Raw genomic sequence first — 24,671 nt, 5'->3', positions numbered from 1 at the left:
CCATGAAAATTATACATTAACAGACCTCAGGTTTTGATCACGATATCAAACGAGGCAACTCAATTGAAGATAAAGTAATAAATAAAAGCAAAATGATTCGCGTTTTCTTTTACAGTGATAGTATAGCATAGTGACGTCACTTTGATAATAAAGTGTGTTAGAGGTAAGATCGTGACCAAAACCCGAATATAATATTTAAAATGAAGGTAGATACAATATACATCGCAAACATTTCAAGTCACATTTTAGTTGTAGACAGAATTTGCGTTATCCCGCAAAATAATATTATCATTTGTTGTTATAAAAATAGATATTACCAAATTGCGGAATAAAGCAATACATTGTTATTTTTAAATTTAAAAACACTAAAACGATTTTTCGACGATTAAAAATGCGAATATAATACACGCGATTTAATTTCTAAACTAAAGCTTAAAGTAAAATTTTAATTATTTAAAAAAAGAACTACGTTTCTATTTGAATATTTGTGTATTCATTCCCATGATAACTTTAATTTTTTTTTGTGTAATTTGAAATGACAGGTCTTTTCCGAAGTTTCATCGATTAAGAATAAAAGAAATACTGGGCCGCAATTAGTGTACCCATAAATTTAATAGATGATTAAAACAAAAAGAGGCTCAATGATCATTAGGCCGTTCCGGCCCACAGACCCTTTCATTTTTTTTAATTAACAAGATTAATTACACTCTAAAAAAATAAAACCCATCATAATTTATTTGCCAGTTCATGTCTGAGATTGATGAAAATTTTTAGAATTAAAAAAAGTAATGATATCTGGAAGTAATAACGGAAACAATTTATATATAATAGATTTAAGTTATCATATTAATTTGTTTCTATTTAGGTAGAATAATTTAGTGTTCCGTATTTCATAATTACGTAAATATTTAAAAAATATTGCAACAGTTACAATTTTAACAACATCTTATCTTGAATCTGATAAACAGGATTTTTTAAATATTTACGGCGTTTGTGACTTCGAACTGTGTTTTAATTATTTCGGAAGAGTTTTTTGTCGTCAAACAGTTTGGTACAGATACGAAATAGATTATATTTCATAAATATTGTTTGTTATGAAAGAGATTTTTTAATAAAATAATAGAAAAAAATTAAACGGATATTTTTTTCATATTGCAACACCATTCGCGTTTTCATACGTCATTATTCCATTGATCACAATTGTTTGCATATATTTAACTGTTTCTTGTGCGTTTCTATTTATCAACCACACACACACGTATGCAACACCTCCCACATACATTCGCATAAGGGTTCGTTAATTAAAAGCTTTTAATAGAATTCAACCATACAATTTACACAATCACAATTATTTATAACTACGTATCACATGCATGTTTGATGTGTATGAAATAGTCCATTTGGCAGTAAATATCGAATGGGATATGGAAATAATTGTACTACAGATTTTAATAAACTCTTCTCTGGCGGTTTCTACTTCATTGTAATTACCTGTAAAAAAAAAAACAAAATTACATTTCAAATTTCGAATAGACCGTCAGCCGGGAAACGGTTCGGAAATCGTCACCGGTACAGACTTAAGACTGTATATTACAACCAAAAAGTTTTTATATCTTTATTTTTGTTAACGAAATACTAACATGTCAATTTTCTCTTTTATCTTTTATTTCAAATACAAAACCTATTGTTTGTTAAACAGACCCAAGAGACATAACTCGGATACCGGATGATTGGAATTGTGCCAATAAAAAAAGGCAATGTTGATTTTTCTTTGCCTCTGTCTATGAACAAAGGTACTACTACTATAATACATACAATCCGATAGGCCATTCTGTGATTAGATTCCAATTTTAAAAACATTATAGAACTAATGTTGCCTTAAATTTTCGCGATTATTACACATTTAAATAAAACTAGTTATAACGGATTGTAATCCGGAAATTCCGGAACGTTCCGGAACGTTACTCAAGATACCAATTGAGAAATCGTTGGCGGTAGTTGCAAATAATATTTCTTTGCTCTTCAAATAGACAAATGCCACCTTAGTCTACCCGTGACCACGAACGCTGTAAAGTGCTCGAAACGTCGGGATATCCAAAATAATTAATATACGCGATTATTTAAATTATAGAACTAGCGACCCGCCCTTGCTTCGCACGGGTGAAATTATACGACATGACAACATTCTCAAATGACTCTTATCTATTAAAAAGAACCGCATCAAAATCCGTTGCGTAGTTTTAAAGATTCAAGCATACGTAGAGATATAGGGACAGAAAAAGTGTCTTTGTTTTATACTATGTAATGATAAAAAGATAGATATACCAAGAGTACAACTCCTCATCCCTCCACGAGTCTCAGTCGAGGTTACCGCCGTTTCGCAGTCCCGCCTTCGTCTCTGGCGGGACTTGTTTCTTGAAACAGTCGTCCAGGAACGAGGACATTGTGCGGAATAGGTGCTTCTTGACGCCCTCTAGGCTGTGACCTTCGTCTGGGTAAATCTAGAGAAGACAACTTACGTCAAAAAAGGTTTCAATTTTATTACAAACTGAGAAGTGGATTGTCTTGTGCTTGCCAAAATAGTAACCTAAAAAATGTCCTTCCTTGGAGTTTAAGGTTACTTCAAAGCAAATTTCCCCAAATTCAGTTTGTTTGGTCGTGAAAGAGCGACAGACAGACAAACTGACATACAGAGTTATTTTCACATTTATAATATTAGTATAGATTAATGCTTTAACTAATATGAAATTAAGCGAATGTTACTTTGTTGGTTAGTTACGTCTTAACTACAGAACTTATTACAATTTTTTGTAATGAGATGTAAATGGGTTCAGAAAGGTACCTAACAGTTGACTTTTACACGGGAATAAATCTGCGGGTGAAAACTAGTCGTTTTGCAAACTGTTCCTCTAGTCTTTATGCGAAAATATATATTTTATAGGTGTCGTAAATTAATGTAATAAAATGTCTTATAAGTAAATTAAGTAATGTATTTAATTATTAGTGATTGAACATATTATTAGGGGTATCATTTTTAGCATTGCCGTTACAGGCACATTGTACCTATAACTTTTAAATTTATATTGAAGAAGTTATATGAAGAGGTTATTTTTAAAGTATTCTGATTCTACACTTACCTGTTGTCTAAACGTGCTTCCCTGGTCAGACAGCGCTCTCGCTAGCGCCATAGTCTGCTGCACGTGAACGTTGTCATCAGCAGTTCCGTGTACTAGGAGCAGCATTTTATCTTGAAGTGCTGCAGCCTGCTTGGTGACGTCAGCATCGGCGTAGCCTCGGTAATTACCGGTTGCGTTCGGGAAGCCCATGTAGCGTTCTGAATAAGCTGACGCTGTTAAAAATATTTCGTGAGTTAGTTTTTAATTACATCACAATATGAGTGAGATCGTTTATTGATGTGTTTTAACTTATTGTTATCAGAAATTGAATATAAACTACTTGGTAAATGCTTTGTCCTTCAGTTCGAGTCAGTCTGGGTATGTATCACCCACTATTCTACCGCTGAAGAGCAGTTATCAGTGTTGTTATGTTCCGGTTTGATTCGTAGTTGCCTAACCTAACCTAACCAAGTCAATGCACTAGTTATGTAAGGAATGGTTAATATTTCTTACGGCAATAATTTGTTTTGAGACAAAATCACATACATTACTGTGATCCCAATGTAAGTAGCTAAAGCACTTGTGTTATGGAAAATCAGAAGTAACGACGGTACCACAAACACCCAGACCCAAGACAACATAGAAAAGTAATGGCAATCTACATTGACTCGGCCGGGAATCGAACCCGGGACCTCGGAGTGGCGTACCCATGACAACCAGTGTACACACCACTCGACCACGGAAGTTGTCAACCTCAGGAAGAGGTTTTTGTTAACCTCAGGTGGTCCATTTGCCTGTACGCCTACCAATAGCTTAAAATAAAAATAATATAAATATTTAAGTAATTTTGGAGCAAGCAACTGGTATGATCAAAGATTACATGATTGTCGTCATCATCAGTCAATCGTATCTTAAAGCTTGACATTGGCCACTCAGAAGGTACGTCAAGCAGTCTCCGCTTTCCACAACCCGTTTCTTTCCAGCCATTTTCTAAACGGATATTTTGAACCTAAGAAAATTAAATCAATCATCATACTCCTGCCCTTATCCCAATTTTATTTGGGGTCGGCGCAGCATGTCTTCTCCTTCCATACTTCTCTGTCAGACGTCATCTCACAAGTAACATTCTTTCTAACCACATCGTCTTTCACACAATCCCTCCACCGTTTCCTTGGTCGTCCTCTACTTCTATATCCATTCACATCCATGCTCAAGGCCTTCCTTACAATATGTTCCTCTAAGCTAAAAAAAGACGATAAATTTAAACTTGTTTTCCATTTTTACCATAGTATCGCCACCTAATGATGGGCGTGATTGCGACCCCGCAATGGAAAACTCGCAGAGGACTAGCAAGCGCCAGCGCCGCGAGGAACCCGCCGTGCGCGCGCCCCCACACCGCCACGCGCCGCGCGTCGATAAAGTGCAGCGAGTCGCGGAGATATCTATAACACACAATATATATAATATTATTTACATACTAGCTATACCCGCCCGCTTCGCTGGGCATTAGTCGTAGAAAAATATTTTTTTTATTTTTAATTTTGTAATAAATTACTGATAGAATGTACAAATAATCAAGAAACATGCGAGCTCTAATCAAATACTTAAAAATTATTTCATTTAATATTCGTCAATGATGTTCTGGATGGGCTGCAGATTGGTCATAACACCCATAAACTTATTTATCAAGATCATATCTTCTTTTTTTGAATCCGGAAACAGATCTGAGAATGTTTTTGTTGGTGTAATCTCGATGTAAAGTTGGTACGATGAAAATTTTAATTAAATTTCTATAGTCTAGAAAAGTTTGTATCACACCAAAAACGTCCCCTATTACCCGGTTCTATCAAACATCGATTATATAACATTTACAACCTTGTCATCTGTATGTATCTCGTAAATAAATGTACCCTTTGGCTCGAAGTTTTGTTTGGATGCATCGAATGTAATTTAATCGTTCGTTCTCGACCATAGCGTACATGTAAACAATAAATTGTTAAAACAGTTGACGATACTTCAGAATATGGTTAGATTAATTATCTCTAATTATACGATACGCATAAAAATCTAACCCTTCGATGTCACAGAGCCAGTCGTGAGATTATTTTGATACAGTCCGAGATGATATCCATCTTCTGCTCGCATAATCATAATTGGATAATCGTAATAATTGTCATACGATTGATATTTTTCAGCGACACCTTGATTGTTTTTGTGTCGCTTAGTGACAACAATACCTCGTTATGTAATTTCTGTACCGACAATTACAGCTGTGACTTCAGGAGCTATGGAAGCTTTAATACGTCTTTTATGCTCTGCGTTCTATCTGCATTGATAATTACTTTGAATCATTTGTTTTTTCACTTTCTAGAGCAGTTTTAGGCATAATCCTAAATTTAGCGATTATTTCTCGATTAGTTGTACATACATCGAAGATCAATTTTTTTCTACGTTGTCCGTGAAATAAATGTCCAGAGATTGGGGATTTTATTTAGATACTGGAAGAAGTGAACCAATCATATGATACACTTTAAACGTAGACGCGAAATTATTGTATTGTACAATATTTGTTGCTCCAAAAGATGTCATTTAAAAGCATGAATTGTAATTTCTAATATACTGAAGGAAATATTTAGACTCCTTAATAGTTCCCGTCACGTAGGTAAGAGGAGGTTCTGGTGATTCAACCAGTTGTGGTAAATACATTTTACCAGTGGAGTAGCATATACCATCAGTTTATTTAGCGTGACAATATGGGCATACTATATTCATTGAACCAATGATCACATCGGGATTCATCTTGTTATCATAACCTATATAGTAATTGAAGGCTGATTTATTAAGATTGGTTCTAGTTCTTGACTTAGTCTATTTTATTCGTTCATCATCCAGTCATTGGGCTTGTCAGGTTTATCAGTATCTCTCGATAAAGATGCTTGTTCGAAGATCTGGAACTTGATCATTTCGTTGACTAACCGTTTTGGCAGCTCTTAAAGTAGAAATTCGGATTCTATTTGTTTCTAAACGTATTTCTTGTTAGTGTGTGGTTTCCGTAGCTCTTTTGGATGACGCTACGCATATATTGTTGATATTCCGATCTTCTATTTCTTCAATGGCATGGTGGTTTCAATTTATATAAATAAGTTGTTTTTTTTTTTGTTATGTGTCTTACGTTTACATTTTATACTAAAGATTCATTGTTATTGGAGTTATGAGTATACTTACCAATAATGATTATTGTTTACTTTCTTATAATCAGAACAGCTAATCACTTCTTCCCATATATGTCATTTATAATAATTATCTCATTTTAAAATGACAATTATTATTGTTGTGATTATTTTATGTTTATTGGCATATGACGGAAATTAAGTTAGTTGTTATGCTTTTTGAATAGATTTTCATTTTTTATTTCATATTTTATAATTATCGGTTGATCGGAATATAAGTGCATCGTGATACACGTAAGGGCCATCTGTTGGTTATTTTTAATGATACGGATGAAATAATTACTTTCTCCATAAAACAATAGATAAACATACCAATTTTCATAATGATCGATCAAATAGTTTCTGAGTTTATCGATGACACACATACAAAAACATCCTTTTGGCTATCTATATATGCTTTTGTATGTATAGATCGCCTACGATTTGCGCAAGTACATGTTTTTCCTGTATGCCAATTTTTATAAAGATACAGACACACAAAAATTTCAAAAATGGTAAAAATTAAGTCAGTCAAAGAACACAGACGAATGACATGACGAATTACAACAAAAATAAGTGTACAGACAGACTCTAGACATTTATATAATAGTATAGATTTAGTACTGACGTGCGATAGCTTTATCATAAGCGTATTTTATGTATAACTTTGGTGTTTCTATACCGATTTCTATGATTTTTTTTATGGAATAGTTAATACTGTTAACTTTTGTAATTTGGGATGATTGAGAGTGTTATAATCGTAGGAATAGACAAATATAATCAGAAAGCTTCGAACTACTACGCTATTGGGAGTGACACGTGTTATTGTGAGTCAACCATAAAAGATAGACATAGGCTGTCATGGGATATTTTTTGTATAATTTTAAGGAGAACATTTTCGTACTACATTATTTCTGTGTAGCTTTAACCATTAAGGCTAAACACGCGACGGAAGCTCAAAATATGGGGTAACTTCTCACGTTTTTCAGACATTTCCCTTCACTGCTCTGCTCCTATGGAATTAAACGTGATGAAAAGTATACTATAACCAGCTCAGGAGTATGAAATATAATTGCACCAAGTTTCGTTAAAATCCGTCGAGTAGTTTTTGTTTCTATAACGGTTATATGGACAGACAGACAGCCAGACAAAAATTTTACTGATTGCATTTTTGCTATCAGTATCGACCCCTGATCACCCCCTGATAGTTATTTTGTAAAAATATTTCATGTACAGAATTGACATCTCTACAGATTTATTATAAGTATAGATGTAATCTATCCTAATATTATTAATGTGAAATAACTCGGTCTATCTGTCTCTTTGTTGCTCTTTCACTACCAAACCGCTATAAATTCCACAAACCCGCATTGGAACAGCGTGGTAGAATATGTTCCAAACCCTCTCCTTAACTGAAGAGAAGGCCTTATTGCAGCAGTGGGAAATTTACGGGCTGTTACTTTACTTTTTTTTAATATTTAATCAGATATATTTTTATTTTGAAACATTTAAAATTTGTAGCGAGCAGCGAAGTGGAAGATTTAAACAGCGTCCAACCCCATTAGTAAACTCTTTGTTAGTTCGACAAGTTTCGTACCAGTTGAACCGTATTTCTAACAATAGACAGTTTATTCAAAACACAGTTCGCTACTTTATAAATTTAATTAAAACTTATACGGTGATCATTTATGGTGGAATATGTTCCAAACCCTCTCCTTAATGGAAAAGGAAGCCTTATCCCAGCAGTGGAAAATTTACAGGATGTTACTTTACTTACATAGGCTACTTTTTTGCCTAACACATGACAACCAAACCCCTATAACAGGAGAGAAGCCGGGACAATAGATAGTATAATAAAAAAAAAAGTTTTCCAAAACAAAACATTAATTATAATATAGACTTCAATAGTGCGCGTCTAATGCTATTTTACCTAATTAGTTGTTTTGGTGTCAGTGATTCAAGGTTGGAGATAATTTTACTTTTATTGGCAAATATATGTCACTGTTACAAGAACGAAGTTTCGTTTTATCTAAGAACAGATTTATACCCTTAATGTGTTTTTACCTTCCATTATACATAAAAGTAAATTAACGTCTTCATATATATTTTGTGAATATTAAATGCTTTTCGTTTTTAAAGAATAAGTTTCTTATGTTATAGGACTGGCAAATGGGCAATGTGATGATGCTAAAAATATATTAATCTTTCTTCATATTAACATTACGCCACCAAACAATCATAGATTATATGTCCCTTGTTTTTACTGGCATACTGATCTGATTTATCGAAAGATAATTGAATTTATACCTAATGTATTATATTAAAAATGAATAGTAGTAACGAATGTAATATAATCAACACAAATTGAAAAATCTTACATAAAAATTATTTTTTTACATAGTATATATTTTTATTAGTTTATTTGAGATTTATTTTTCAAAATTATTTTGGGTAAAATTGAACAAAATGTATAATATATGCAGCAAACATGAAATTGTTTTAAAATGTATTGATACGTACTCAGCAACTTCCAACTGATCTTTTAGTTCAACAGTTCCCAGACGTCTGTGCAGCGTGTGATGTGCTGCAAGACCTCGTCCGCCAGCACCTCTTGCGTCCACTGAAGCCAGTATAGCCCCAGCGCCTGCGGCTAATGAGCCCCAGTCAAGGGACCACTGCTCTGTTACCAGCTGAGTTCCTGGTGCACCGTTTCTGAACACATATTAATATAATAAGGTTCTTTATTGCGTTTATGATCATGAGAAATCTTAATAATGACATATTTTCAGAAAAGAACCTTAATTAAATTCAAAATGTAAATCGTTGATTATTATCTATCTCTCATCTGAAGGACTATTCTGTAACAAGAAACTCGAATCTCACCGTAAACATCTCACCAATAACATAATTTAACATTTATAATGGTTATGATTATGTATTATAATACAATGATTATAAAATTTGTTAGGCACACAGTATACAACGACGTATCATCGTAAGTCAATATTACACGAGCGCTATACGAATTGTATTTTAAGAGCATTGCACTCTTGGACGGGAAATATGTGAAATTTAAGTAACATTAATTATAAAAGCATATACAGATATTGAATTGTCCAGTTTTTTGTGAACGAATTACTCTTCAAATCCAATATCCGTAATAGGTTACGTTATAATCAAAATAATTTACGGACTAAGCAGATATCAAAAATTTCCTAGAATGTATTGATTAAAGCTTATTATATAAACATACATTAAAATATATAAACTACTAAAAAGAAACACGATAATAAAATGCTTTAGTGCTACCGATGATTATAATCTCAGTGGTTAATTATCACTTAATAAATAAATTACTATCACTAAAATAGATAGACAGGTAAATAAAGACTTACACTTTCATAACCAATGGATATTTAGTTACTTCATCCTCACGCAAGCCGGGGGGAAGGAGGAGACGAACTCGGGCTGCCTGACCACTTGACAGCTGCACCGAGAACGTCCTCGGTGTCGGCAATGCTATGACTGATAGCTTTTCCTTTAGAAAAAAAAATATATGACGAAAACGACCAGACACACACATTCACATTAGCAGTATATACTGTATATTTCCTACTGCTGGGCTAAGGCTCCCTTTGAGGTGGATAAAATTTGTGGAGCACATTCCACCACGCTACTCCAATGCGGTTGGTGGAACGAATAGACAATTAAAGCTTAATTCTCCATAATGATCTATAATAAAATGTATCTATATTTTAAGAAGAAATTAATTTTATAAATAGAATTCCGGTAAGATTCAATTACTTTAAAAATAATATTTTTAATAAAATAAATAAAAGCAGACTTAATTAGTTTTGCCTTTCTATACGGTTTGAATAATAACAATATCCAATACTATTGCAATTAGAAAGGACCACCATGGAGGTTTTATATAAAGACAATACGTCCAACGCAAAAAGGATAAACAAAAATCAGATAATAAGTAAAAAAGGACCTAATGTTCATAGACATTAGGTATTTATTTCATAGAGTTAATAAGATAACACGAAGATCAATAACAAATCAGACAAATTGAAAGATCAAGTTGTTATATTACGAATCGAATGAAAAAGCTATTTACGAGTTCAAATAAGAATATCAAAATACAAAACCATAAAGCGTCGGTCTGTCGACGCTTTTTAAATTGTTCCATCAGTAAAACGTATGCACAAAGGGAATAAAATCTAGAATCAGAATGCATATCGATCAAGCTGTGAACACATTGTGGACATAACGGCAATTTTTGTTGATATTTCAAATTGTTGAATATATTTTATAGATATATAAAAATATATAGATGGAATAAAGTGTAAGATTTATAAGATTTTGTTTTTAATATTTATTTGTATTGTGGACATATTGTTTTTTTTTTTCTTTAACGAGGCTGATAAGTAAATGGTCTTATAGTCAGTGATTATAATCCCTAACATACACTGAAGGATAAAATAGAGTTTAATGAGAAATTAGGTGTAATATCAATCGTACTTGGCGTTGTAATTGCTGATATATCCTTCAAACTGGAACACAACTATTCTAAATATACGTAAACTATTCTAAAAATAAGTATATAACTATATAGGCAAAAGAAATATGGTATTAAGCTTAAGCAGCTTCGATATCGAATTATATTTTATATATATTAAAAGTAATATGTACACACTCCCATATAAACACAAATCACGCACACAAATATACACTTACTGTCCTAACATTACATTGTTTTAATAAGTTTTATATCAATAATATAAATATTTGTTTAAGAAAATGAGAAGCGAATTTGTCTCTTTAATATAACAATCATAATCTTTGTAGAATAAAATAAATGTATATACATTTTTAAATTTAAGAAACCTTACCTTCACTAATGTGTTATTTTCCAGGTGCATCAGAAGACGAGGCTCTGGTAGCGAGATCTTGTGTAAGCTAGACGTTGGCACACCTGGGCCCAGGCATTCAAGTACGAAGTATGTCGAAGACGGACTGAAGTGAGCGTCGTGGTAGAGGCACGGAAGATTCTGAGGTATATTTTCTACAAATAAGGTTCAATGTTAAATAATGTAAGTCATACTATAAATATGTCCTTGTAAGCTGGCTAGATAATATAAAGCAATAAAAAACTGATGAGTTAGCTCGGTAGTTTCAATTGGAACTTATAATAATTATAAAATTTATAAATAACACAAAGCTTGCTATTTCTTTAAAATTATTGCAAGTGCGTTTTACTGGAACTGGAATAACAAATTCCTTTAAGATTTAAATAATATGTAATTTGTCGTGCGTAATATCTAGAAGTTAAATACTTAATAAAAATACAATAAGTTACAATCTTTATGTACCTTAATAACTTTTTCCTTATCATTCACTTTGCTCTGATTAAAAAAAAAACTGTGCATTGACATATTATGAAACATTTAAGCAGTGAAAATATTCGTCTTCGCGTGACATTGTCGAAATAATCTGTAAGGTCTCGGCATAAATAAAAGTCACAAAATATTCGTCTGTAATTTCAAACAATAATTTTGCGTCGTTTGTATTTCAAATATTGGGAATGACGTATTAGAGCAAAAAAACTTTAAGCCCGTTGTTGTCTCCACTGATTACAAAAGGAACTTTTTTTGCACATCTGAGATGATTTGTACAACTATTTTTTGAGATGTGGACATTTCTTTACAGTTAATGAAAATATTATTTCAATCTATCCTAATATTCTAAATGCGAAAGTCACTCTGTCTGTATTTATGTTTATCTGGTGTTATTATACGTTCAAACCACTGAAATTATATACTATAAAATGGAATAGTGTAAAGTTAGCTCCACCTGCTAGGACATAGAATACTTTTATGCCTAACACTTAAAAATCAATCCCTAAAACACGAATGATGCTGCAGGTAACAACTAGAGTAATTCAGAAAAATGTTTTTTCTAATACAATACTTGTTAAAAACAACATAGAATTTCCTCAATAAATTCGACGTCTGAGTCTGTAGCGTGTCAAACTTCGGTGTGACAACTTTATTAAATAGAACTTCGGTTACGTGACAGATTCACTGCACTGATACAATATCGTCCTGCACCTGTTGGCGTGTTATAAATGCAATTCTGATCTACGCCAAAGTTGCTTGAAGTTCAGAACCAGTGGCAGTTCATGACGATTGTTTAACGCAACTGAAATGACGTGTATTTAGCGACATTATTAGTTATTTTGATAGGAGTTTTTAATGTATTGCTAATCAGTCTTATTTACCTTCTAATTACATTATATACAAATCGACCTTATACTCTTCGGATTGGTAGGTAAGGAGGCAAGTGGGTTCCCTGAGTGTTAATCTTTTCCTATGGGTCTATGAAATCTATCTTTCTATGAAACGCAAATGAGGCCCCAATAATAAGACTTATTTTCGATGCCCTGGTTATTGGTCACAAGGTGGGAAGCCACTGGTTGCTATCTTGTTTGAGAGAGTTAAGTAAGAGCTAAACGTTGAATAAATACACCAGGTCATTTAACAACGGAATACGACAGTTAAAAAAATCTGCTCTTTTCCCATCAACAGAGGCAGTGACTTTGAATATGTCATATAAATTGTGTTAAGAAGTTGCGAATTTATTTGACTTACCAGGTTGTTTTTTCTTCTTCTTTTTCGATGGAGCTGGTGATGTGGCTGGAAGTTCCTCGTCCCAATCGTTGTCCCAAGTGCTGTCGCCTGATGACGCGAGGTTTCCGTAAAATTCTAGATTGATTGCAGGCGATGGCTATTGAAAAGAGGAAAAAGAAAGAAAGAGAAAAGATTATTTGTCTGCACTCGTGACTCCCTTCGAGCAACTATACGTATTGTTATTTAAATTTAATATGCATTTAGAATCTAAGTTTTTGTAAATAATAGAACACACATTTATTACTAGAACATACATTAAGTACTGTTTTAACTAATTATGTTTTATATTTACAATTAAAATATTCGTATCGTTAAATAATTATTAGAAATTACAAAAACTGTTATTTAAGAATATCAATAAATATAGTGAAAAATAAAAGGGGATCAATTCTACATTAATTTATATACAATCTTTTGGGTAATGAAAAGAAAAGGGGAAGCACATAGCGGAAGTCAATGAAATATTGAAATTTTGAATTATCAATGGTCTTAAGACTTTTTTAGTTAATACAAAAAACTTTTTGAAATTCAATGATTGGGCTACTATTGGAATTCATAAAAGTAGGCAACGAATGTACGAGCTTTATAATGAAAGGACGTACAATCATAGTGCCACTTTTGCCAACTATGTAAGTAACTATTCAAAATTATTTAGAAAAGTGTGCTTTTTGGCTAAGTCTTTAACTATAAAAAATAAAATTAATAATGCACATAACAAAATAAAAATGACCTGGAAAATTATTAATTGTGAAACTGGTAGAAGTGGTAATCGGAGCTCCGAATTAAACTTAAATTATAATAATAAAGTCATAAATAGTGAACGGGAAGTTGCTTCAGTTTTTGAACAATTTTTTGCTGACATACTAGTTTCTACAACTAGGTTACTTATTTCTTCTCCAGCTGTTGCCGAATCATTGATGAAAGAAAATGTACGAGAATGCAAATCAAAATTTAATTTTACCTCTGTAAACACCAATATCATAATTTTTGCATTTAAATCATTAGACATTAAGAAAACTGCTGATCTATGGGGCATTTCTGTAAAGGTGATAAACTTAATTATTGATGTGATTGCACCTTATCTTGCAATAATGTTCAATGATTGTGTTCAACGTGGTATATTTCCTGACCTGATGAAACATAGTAAAGTCATTCCAATATTTAAATCTGGTAGCTCTTCAGATCCTAATAACTATAGGCCTATCTCAATATTACCTACCCTCAGCAAAATATTTGAAAAAAATATTTTAAATCAATTATTAGCATATTTCAATAGACACAATCTGCTTCACAGAAAACAATTTGGATTCATGAGTTGAGCGACCCCTCGGTCGCTCAACTACCGACGCAGGTATCGAACTTATAAAAAATTTCTATGAGGCCTGGGAGGGGTCGCAGGATGCCTTAGGGATTTTCTGCGACTTATCCAAAACCTTTGATTGTGTTCAGCATGAAACTCTGGTCAGGAAATTATATCACTATAGATTAGAGAATGTGCACTCGACCTTCTGACTTCCTATCTTAACAATAGAATTCAGAGGGTTGACGTTAAATGGACAAGGTCTCCTGGGGTCTCAGTTGGTATGGGGGTCCCACAAGGATCAATTCTTGGACCTTTTCTATTCCTCATATACATAAATGACTTGCCCTTTCTTGTTGGGAACAAACATGATATAGTATTGTTTGCTGATGATAAATGCTGATGATTTTTAAAATTAATAGGAAACAGGTTCAGTATGACGATGTAAACAATGCTATGTCCGATATAGTACATTGGTTTAGCGTAAATAATCTTAGACTGAATAATAAAAAAACTAAAATTGTAAAATGTAGCACACCAAATGTGCAAAATGTAAAACCCGGTGTACTTATCAATGGGGAATCAATGGATCCAGTTGAAACAACTGAATTTCTTGGCCTTACTCTTGATGCCAAGTTACAGTGGCTCCCCCATATAAACGGATTGGCGGGTAGACTGAGTTCTGCGGCATTTGCGGTCAAAAAAATTAGATTATTTACTGATGTTGATACGGCTCGACTAGTATATTTTAGTTACTTTCACAGTATAATGTCCTACGGTATTATGCTTTGGCGGTAACGCAGCCGCTATCCAAACTATATTTGTGCTGCAGAAGAGGGCTATTCGCGCAATCTATAACCTAGGAGCCAAGGAATCATTAAGGTATAGATTTAAAGAAATTAAGATATTGACTGTTGCTTCTCAATACATATTTTGTAATGTTTTGTATGTACGGAAAAATATTAATGTTTTTATGAGAAAATGTGATTCTAATAACATTGGTACAAGAAACAAACACAATCTTGTTACTCCTTTTACTCGACTGCATAGAGTCAGTAACTCTTTTGTGGGGCAATGTATACGCTTCTACAACAGGATCTCAGAAAGCGTTCAAAATGCTTCTGTTGCCAAATTTAAAAAATTGTTAAGAAACGCTTGTGTGCAAAACGTTACTATACAATTAGCGATTTATGTTTGATAGCACACCTTGGGAATGAAACGATCGCCTCCTGGCTATTTCTAATCATATACTACTATGTATCTTATTAATTTGACAAAAAAAAAAATAACAAAAAAAAGACCCGCTGAGTTTCTTTCGCCGGTTCTACTCAGGTCAGGGTGTTCCTTTTTCCGAACCGGTGGTAGTGTTTATTTGACAATCAATAAGTAAGTGTAATGCTTCTATATTGAATAAAGTAATTTGAGTTTGAGTTTGAGTTTTTTAGATTTATTCTAGGTCTTCTTATTGTGAGTAATTAATATTTGCCACATCAAAAGGGCAGTTTAAGAAATATTAATCAGTACGGTACTCAAACGGTTTCATTTAATTAAATGTCTCTTGAGCCCGAAAAAATACTATTGTTATAATATAATCAGCTTTCAGAGCAGGGACAACTCTGCTTACACATATAACGGTTATAATAAATTTCCGATACTGTATAGTCGAAAATATAGAAAAGGTTTCATTTCGATTCGATATGGACTTGACTGCAAAAAGATCGTTGGGTTAGTAGATAAATAAAATTTAAACAAAAAGAAAAACCGACTTCAAACAAAACACTATTTCAAAACAAATTATACGCATTCAAAAAAATATTTAGAGTTCACCTAAATAAAATGAAATGAAAAATAGTAGACTAATTAAAAGTCGATTTACGACTATATAATGTAGTGGCAGTTATTTTTATGTGTTAACAGACATAAAAAATACAGACGAATTGATAGGCTCCTCCTTTTTGAAGTCTTTTAAAAAGGAAAACAGCTGAAGAGAAGCGATAACGCTTTTATTCGATTGCAATTAAATGACAATTTTTTAGTACACACATATGTATATACTACATTTTTATTTGTGACTTTAAAGTTACAACTGCGAAGATAGCAACAATGACGTCTTACCGGTTACATTACTCTAGGTTATTTGACTAAGAGACACAAAGACGAAGATGAAACTTTATAAAATATGTACCTGTGAATTACAAGTGACACAATATGGTAATTTCTGAGGCGTGCCGGGCCGAGGCGCCTCTGACGACACTCTATACAAGTGCTGCTGCCCTGGTTTACCTTCTGGTATGCCTAAATAATATCTGAAAATAAGATAAGTGTTTAGTAATTGTACTTTTTAAATTTTGTCATCGATATCGTCTATATATAAATAAACAAGTAAACATTTATATTGTTTTTAATTAAACCTATGTATTTGTAATGTTTTACTCATAATATATAAATAGGAATACTATAAGAACTACCTCTTTGGTGTAAGGTTTATTTTGTGTGGATTCAGATTATGAGATTCTAGGTTAAAAATTGTTCTTATAAAGTTTTGTTTTATTTTCAGTATCAAATCGTTGAATATATTATTATGGTTACACTCTATGATAAAGAAAGCAGAAGGAAATGTTCAGTATATGTGCTTGCGTCATTGTGAATTTTCAGCACACTTAACTTGAGTTATTGAGTACGCTTTGTCCACATTCGATGGGCTATATGTATATATATCTCTTGTATCTATCTAATGGACTTAGCTTTAAATAATTATAAAATATTTTTTTGTTCCTGATTACGCCTGTAGCTTTCATTACATAATTTACTCAGTATGATTTTTAACATCTGTTATTAAGTTTTCAAATAATATTTTTGTTTCAAGAAAATATTAAATAAATAAAAGTTAATTTTATCCAAACGAGCAATACAAAAATCAGACGTAAAACGGCAAGATGTTACGCATTAAATTAACTGGAAGATTGTATCGTAATTTAATGTAAATATCTTTCAGAAATGGAGGGTTAATATTTATCATTCGAGAAAAAGCGAGCCAAGAGAGACATAGCTATTACGACTACCTGGTCTTACGTCATAGATATGGAAACAATATTAAAGGATGTTCATTAATTTTTATATTATTTTTTTGGCTTCGAATTATTTTAAAAAACAATACAATCAAGAATAATAACGGTAATTTTTACAAACATTTATTAAAGCGGTTCCTGTTTCTATTCTCAGTCAAAAGATTACAAGTACCCGGGATGAAATAAGCTTACCAACAGTATAAGGTTTTGAATATTTAATAATTATTAACAGACCCTCTATGTACGAAGTAAAATGACAATATATTTTAAAAAAAGGTGGCATTATTTACCCCTTGTCTGTTGTGGAGTAAGTTTGACTCAATACATTCATTCATTTTATTTAAATTACTTTATTATTAATTATATTTTTTTTTTTACTAAAACTTTACCCCTAGATAATTTCAATAGCGAAAACACTTTTTCGAAACTAAATTTTCTTCTAATTGGAATGAATAAAGTCTAGTAACACTACATATTTATTACAGAAAAAGTACTAGGCAATCATAACTTACATGTGTTGGTTCGCGTGGTCCCACGCCAATAGTTTAACTACATCAAAGCTTCCATGTGTGAGTGGTAACGCTCTTGGTCCGTGTGCATTGTGTTCGGCGCGCACTACGTGTCGGAAGAGTCCGGCGGGCCCATCACGCACTGGAGCCAATGTTACAAGGGCGCCGCCACCTGACGACCATAATGGTGCTGGAGCAGATTCGACCCATGCTTCTGTACCCGAAAATACTCGGTAGACCTATTGATTAAAAAATCTATTAACGAAATTTGAATAAATATTATATGAGAAATAATTAATTAACTAATGGGTTTTCTGTTTGTTTTAGGTACATATACGTAGCTATTGAAATAGTTGGGCACCATTTAGAGAAAATTGAACTTAATAAATTTACTAGTAGATAAATATTAATGAAAAAAAAAATAAAACTTTAATAAAATAAAGTTGTATTTTTTATTTTATACGTTGATGATCAATATGACTTGGTACAAATAACATTAAGCTACCAGGAGCACATAAACTTCACTAACCTCTTGACAATACCACATAGGGCTCTTACACACTGACACCACGGACAAGTTTTGTACACGAGTCAGCCACACTACGCACACCTCTGTAAGAGATACCCATTGCGCGCTTGTGAAATAGTAGTCCCTGGGAAAACATAAGGAAACAGATATGTATAATAAATATCTACATTCACTTGCTGTCTGTGTTCTATTTAATATAAATGTGGCTTTTTACATAATATTAAAAAGCGCAACAAAAATGTTTTCAAAAAGTTTGTCGTTTTAACTCCTAGTACTATTTCGTTTGTTAAATAGTCAATGTGAATCTATAATGTTGCACGATGCCACATAAATTATTATATGTTTTTAAATAATCATAATAACTATTATTTTTTAGCTTACGTGATTGTAGCAAAAATAAATAAAGCGATAATTAACTTCAGTTCGATATGAAAATGTTTTGAAAGTTACATTTAAAAAGAGAACTATAAAAAGTTACTCTTTCCTCGCATTCGATAAAAAAAAAACAAAATTTTCACAGAGTTTTTCCTCGAAATTTTTGAGAGTATTTTTTAAATACGAAGTATTCTTTTATTTGGGATCTCTCGATGTCGCGTAAAGTTGGAAAACATTTTTAGAAGGTATTTTCAGTGTCGAAATATTTTTTACTTCATTTACTAACTCTACTTAATATTCGCAATCCGACCTTTTTTTTTGTTTTAACATTGTTGTTACTCCAACAAGTGAAACTTTTATTTTACTTGTTAGATCCGTCAATATTCGTGATATTATTATTATGAAATAATGGCTCTTACTTCATTTCTCCCACTCATTTCATCACTTAAGTTATCTATCAAGTGATGCTTGAATTAATTCGGAATAACAATGTTTCAATCATCAATATTGGGTGATTTTGATTCAGTTCAACCAGTGATTTAGACAGTGGTTTATCGTGCTTAAAAAGAATCTAAAACTAAGATTAATCTCGGATTAAATCTCCTTGGTTCCGGATTAGTTTGACGTTATTTTTCCAACAAGACTAATACTTTTATAAGTCGTTATTTATACAAAAATGATGACAGTATAAGTTTTAATTAAATTTATAAAGTAGCGAACTGTGTTTTGAATAAACTGTCTATTGTTAGAAATACGGTTCAACTGGTACGAAACTTGTCGAACTAACAAAGAGTTTACTAATGGGGTTGGACGCTGTTTAAATCTTCCACTTCGCTGCTCGCTACAAATTTTAAATATTTCAAATAAAAAATATATCTGATTAAATATTTATTTTGTTGAAATATTTTTTTATGGTATAGGTTGGCGGACGAGCATATGGGTCACCTGATTGTAAGTGGTCACCATCACCCATAGACAATGACGCTGTAAGAAATATTAACTTCCTTACACCGTCAATGTGCCACCAACCTTGGGAACTAAGATGCTATGTCCCTTGTGCCTGTAGTTACACTGGCTCACTCACCCTTCAAACCGGAACACAACAATACTGAGTAATGTTATTTGGCGGTAGATTAACTGGTGAGTGGGTGGTACCTACCCAGACCTACTTGCACAAAGCCCTACCACCAGTGAAAAATTATAATAATGAAAAATTTACGGGTGACTGTGCCATCTCTGGGTCATCTCAGTTTACATAATAATTATATATCATATTTTTTCCTAATAAAGGTACACATATATAGTATAGAAGTATTTCAGTTATTTATTCTCTCTATCTATCTATTTATTAAAAGTAATTATGCATATATTTCAGCAATCAATCAGCAAATCCAATTTAATTTATGAAAATCAGGACTGCTAATTCAGTACAATAAATCTTTGAATTATTAATAAGTGCGTGTTGCAATAATCTATAGCTTATGAATGTGATTTCATTCTCATTATTATTTCCAGATCAGAATTATTATATTGCAAATATGTACAATACATAATATATATTTTATTTTTAAGTTACTTAATTAATTATTGGCTCACTTTAGAAGTTAGGAAGTCTCGTATGCCTCAACGGTCAAAGGTAATGACACTTATGACGTCATGCTCCTTATCTTGCTATATATTCGCCTGCTATAAACTTTGTTTATTATCTAATAATATAAATTATAAATATGTTTCTATTTTACCGTAATATCACTCAAAAATCATTCATTTCGTTATTTTATTGGCGTTCGTCCAGGCCATATTTTTTATGTAGATATACATTAAAATTGGAGTGTCTGTTTGTAATATTAAAATAGCTCTTTTTTACTCAAAGCATATGTATATTTTATATATACAAGGTACATATACCAAAATTAACATTCTTGCTCTGAGTCTGAGTCTGTTTGTTCCGGCTAATCTCTGACACGGCTAAACCGATTTCGGACTTTCACTGGTAGATAAGTGATATATAATTGGGAGTAACTTAGGCTACAATTTTTATTTGCTATATTCAAAGGCGTACAAGGTCGCGGGCACAGCTAGTTTAGTTACATAATCTTTAATTTGATTAGTCTACTAACATGTCACCGATGAAATAGTTGTAACATATGTACATTCAAATATGACAAAGTTGTTTCAGCCAAGTCGATCATGAAAGATGCAACTTTATCGAAACATGGAATACAATGATATATGGTTTAAAAACCTCACATGAATTTCCTTGTGAAGCGACATTTTATCCGAAGAGGATTCATTACAGTGAAAATTCTAAATAAAAGGATTTATCATTATACATTTTTTATTTCGTTCGAACAAGGTTCTTCTTTCACTACTGGGAAAGTCTCAAGTAACACTATTTGTTACAGAATAAGTACTAGGCAAACATAACTTATGGGTTCGAATGATTCTCGGGATTCTACGATCATTTTAATGTTTGTAGCTAGCATTCTTGCCATCATTCCACGCGGTCAAGATCAATACGGTAACTAGTTTTAGTTCATATTTGTATATATTTAAACATTTAATGTCATGAATTCTTTTGTAATGTTTTATTTATAAATTAACTTATCGTTTTGGTGTAATATTCGTTCTATTATCAATTAATATTCGATTAAAACGTCCTTATAATTGATAGAGCTCTAGTTGGATACTAATGCCAGTCATTAGGGGTAACAAACCGTGCATTAAAGAGATTAATGCACCGAATCTGGTGAAATATTTGTATCAATGTTAAGGCTATTTATCTTCGTAAAGTTTGTTTCGTAGCGAGATGTTCTCTTTGTTTAAGAGGAAAATAATGATATGTCAATTGAGTTGTTGACTATACTTTGAAAATGTTGTACTATTTTTATTGAAGATGTATTTATAAAAACGGTTTCATTTAAATGAAAATAATTATGGATCTAATTGAACAAAATACTGTCGATTTTTGTAGTGATATGAGAATGCATTTTATTTTCTATTTGAGATGAGGAAACGAAAATAAAAAATGTCCGGATTGACTCTCCGAATACCTCCGGATTGAATCTCGTTAAGCGCGTCGAACCGGTGAGCTATTGAAGTTTTAACTTAAAAATCTTGTTAATGAAGTGTTATCAAATGAATTGAGATCAGGTCAGCCGGTCATAACAATTACATGGACCAGAATATCCTATAAGCGTATTATTAACCTTGTGCCCAGCACAAGGGCAAAACTACTACTATATTTTTATTTTTTTTCTCGCTGGAAAAACTCTACGCGCTTCCCCCACGTGATGTAAAGTGGGGGGATGTATGGGACTCCCCAGTTTCCTGAACGCCAAATGCGCCCAGATCCACCGGTTTTAATCACTAAAAAACCAGCGGTACCCTCTCCGTCTTTCGGCGGGCGCCACGGGTTAGCTTACGCATGCAACCGTGACGAAAACTACTACTACCACCTAAGGAAGCTATTTGCTTTAATACGCGAAGTTAATTGTAGCTCAGAAGTAAGAGATGATAGAGTACTAACCCTTCTTCGAGAATAATTTTCGGTGGAGTAAGATGTCTTGTTCTGATGTGCTTCGGGTCTGCTATATCCGCTACGGTCAGCTTCACGATCGGGTTGTTTGTGCCTGGTTTAGGGTACCTCACGCTTCTGATCTCCGGGTACGTCTAAAACAAATAATTAATAAATCTATTTATAAAAAGAGCTTTATATTTTTTTGAGAGCTTTTAATATATTTTTAAATTTCTAAATTATATTAATATAAATTTATAATAATTTTGATTAAAGCTTATAATAATTAATTCGTATTTTAGAACCTTCTTAGTGACAAAATATCAACGGTTTTAGAGTTACATTATATTTATCTTCTTCTTTCGAATATTATAAAGTATTGTTGTTAGAAAGAGACGTTCCGTCGTGTAACATCATCTATGATATCATCTGTGGTGTCTAATTAGCACCAGGAGACCGATTTGCCATTTCTGCGACGCCCAACCACCAAGTCCACGTGATGTAAAAAATACATATATCACAAGTAAAATAATAAGTTCCAAAATCTTTGTTGATCTTAGAAAAACGCTTTCATGGCTCTTTGCAATGGAGATAGTTTTTTTGATTAAAACCTATTGAAAAACCCTTTTCTTTCTCCGAATAATCATATGCTAATGATGTATAACCAGGATATCGCTATGTAAAGTGTATAAACTTTAATATATAATGTATGTATAGTACGACACAACTTAGATGTAGCATCGGCAAAATTTGTCAAACCGATCACATCCGAATTAAGTACGCTATCCCAAATTATCAATATTTATTTCTTATGTGAATATGATCTTTACACAAACGTAATAACTTGTAATATCATATGATCTATCATATTCGTCAATTTGACACGTGGATTATTTGCTTTCTCGGGTTGAACTGACGCGAGAATCTATAGCGACGAACAGTGTCGAACGGCGCGATAGGGAGTTATTTCTATTGGTTGTGTAAATCGGCAGTAATCGGTTTTATTGAATTTGTCGATGTTACATCTATGTTGTGTCGTACTATATAATACAAATCAATTTATTTTGTCCGTATCGTGTATTTTACAATAAGCAAGTCTCGCTCGGTAATCACGCGACCATCTACAAATATACAACGGGTACATTTATCATAAAAATTCAATTATGTTTCATCGCGTGCGGTAAACGAGGAAATTCAAAGAAAACAACGTGAATTGATTATACACGAGATATTTATTTATCTGGCGCATAAAGTTTTATGAATCTTGGTTTGATTACCTGTTTAGTGATTTTGCTTTGACTCATTCAAAGTTTAACAGATTATATATAAGTTTTTCTTCTCTTACGTTCCGACAAAGCCTACTCCAATTCGCGGTTATATCGTCATCGTGTATAAGGCTTATGATCTACTTCGCGACAACCAGCTATCGCTTCCTTTGGCGCCCGGAAGGCCTAGTTTTGGGTAGGTATTATAAGTTATTCATAACATTGATAAAATTGCTAATATCTCTCAAGTATCACGAATGCGCTTCATATTTGTTTGACAACTTGGTGGTGGGGCTTTGTGCAAGCCCGTCTGGGTAGGTACCACCCACTCATCAGTTATTCTACCGCTAAACAACAGTACTCAGTATTGTTGTGTTCCAGTTTGAAGGGTGAGTGAGCCAGTGTAACTACAGGCACATGGAACATAACATCTTAGTTCCCAAGGTTGGTGGCACAGTGATGATGTAAAGAATAGTTAATATTTTTTACAGCTTCATTGTCTATGGGTGATGGTCACCACTTACCATCAGGTGGCCCATATGCTCGTCCGTCAACATATACCATAAAAAACAAGTAATTTGATGTTCTGGGTCTTAGGAGGTTTTGATATTTTTCAGCAGATTTCTTCAATTTGTTTTAGGAATATGTCATATTGTCATAAGGCGACATGGTGGTGGAATGTAAAGAATGATTAATATTTTTTACCGCGCCATTGTCGATGGCAGTCCAACTCCCGATATCATAATAAAAAAAACACCGTTAAAGGCAAGTATATTTTTTTAATGTCATATTTGTATAACATAAAAAAAAATCATTGCATTTCTGTTAAGGAATATTGAAGTATAATGTCAAGTTTTAACGAGAAGGTATCGTTTGTCAAATATGCCGTGACTAGAGACGGCATAAAGAATGAATTTCGCTAATGTAAGTTTCGCGTTCTTGTATTATATTTGTTATATTATCATTACCTTTATTAATTTGTTTGCCGTTTTATATTATTGATTATCTTAAAACTGCCGTATCATTTTATAATAGCTCCAGAAATTAATTTTATAATAACTAACGGAACGAAAACATTACAAAGAGAAATA

The 24,671-nt window shown here is 32.6% G+C and overlaps 1 protein-coding gene across 3 annotated transcripts in view; it reads right to left on the bottom strand.

Annotated features, from left to right (window-relative positions):
• Positions 1-353: 353 nt before the first annotated feature.
• LOC124540118 (inactive dipeptidyl peptidase 10) overlaps positions 354-24,671 on the bottom strand; it is a 199,087-nt gene continuing 174,769 nt past the window's right edge. For all 3 annotated transcript variants that reach the window (XM_047117551.1, XM_047117549.1, XM_047117550.1), the window contains 12 exons: positions 22,328-22,470; positions 18,424-18,547; positions 17,898-18,133; positions 16,503-16,623; positions 12,979-13,114; positions 11,221-11,393; positions 9,721-9,863; positions 8,846-9,037; positions 4,401-4,558; positions 3,138-3,349; positions 2,326-2,501; positions 354-1,491 (listed from right to left, as the gene is read on the bottom strand). In XM_047117551.1, the coding sequence (XP_046973507.1) occupies positions 2,358-2,501; positions 3,138-3,349; positions 4,401-4,558; positions 8,846-9,037; positions 9,721-9,863; positions 11,221-11,393; positions 12,979-13,114; positions 16,503-16,623; positions 17,898-18,133; positions 18,424-18,547; positions 22,328-22,470 (1,782 nt within the window). In that variant the 3' untranslated portion in view covers positions 354-1,491; positions 2,326-2,357. The remainder of the gene's footprint in view (positions 1,492-2,325; positions 2,502-3,137; positions 3,350-4,400; positions 4,559-8,845; positions 9,038-9,720; positions 9,864-11,220; positions 11,394-12,978; positions 13,115-16,502; positions 16,624-17,897; positions 18,134-18,423; positions 18,548-22,327; positions 22,471-24,671) is intronic.

The sequence above is a fragment of the Vanessa cardui genome, chromosome 24 (genome assembly GCF_905220365.1).
Source record: "Vanessa cardui chromosome 24, ilVanCard2.1, whole genome shotgun sequence".
NCBI classification, from domain to species: Eukaryota; Metazoa; Arthropoda; class Insecta; order Lepidoptera; family Nymphalidae; genus Vanessa; species Vanessa cardui.
This window is presented reverse-complemented; position numbering and strand designations above follow the sequence as displayed.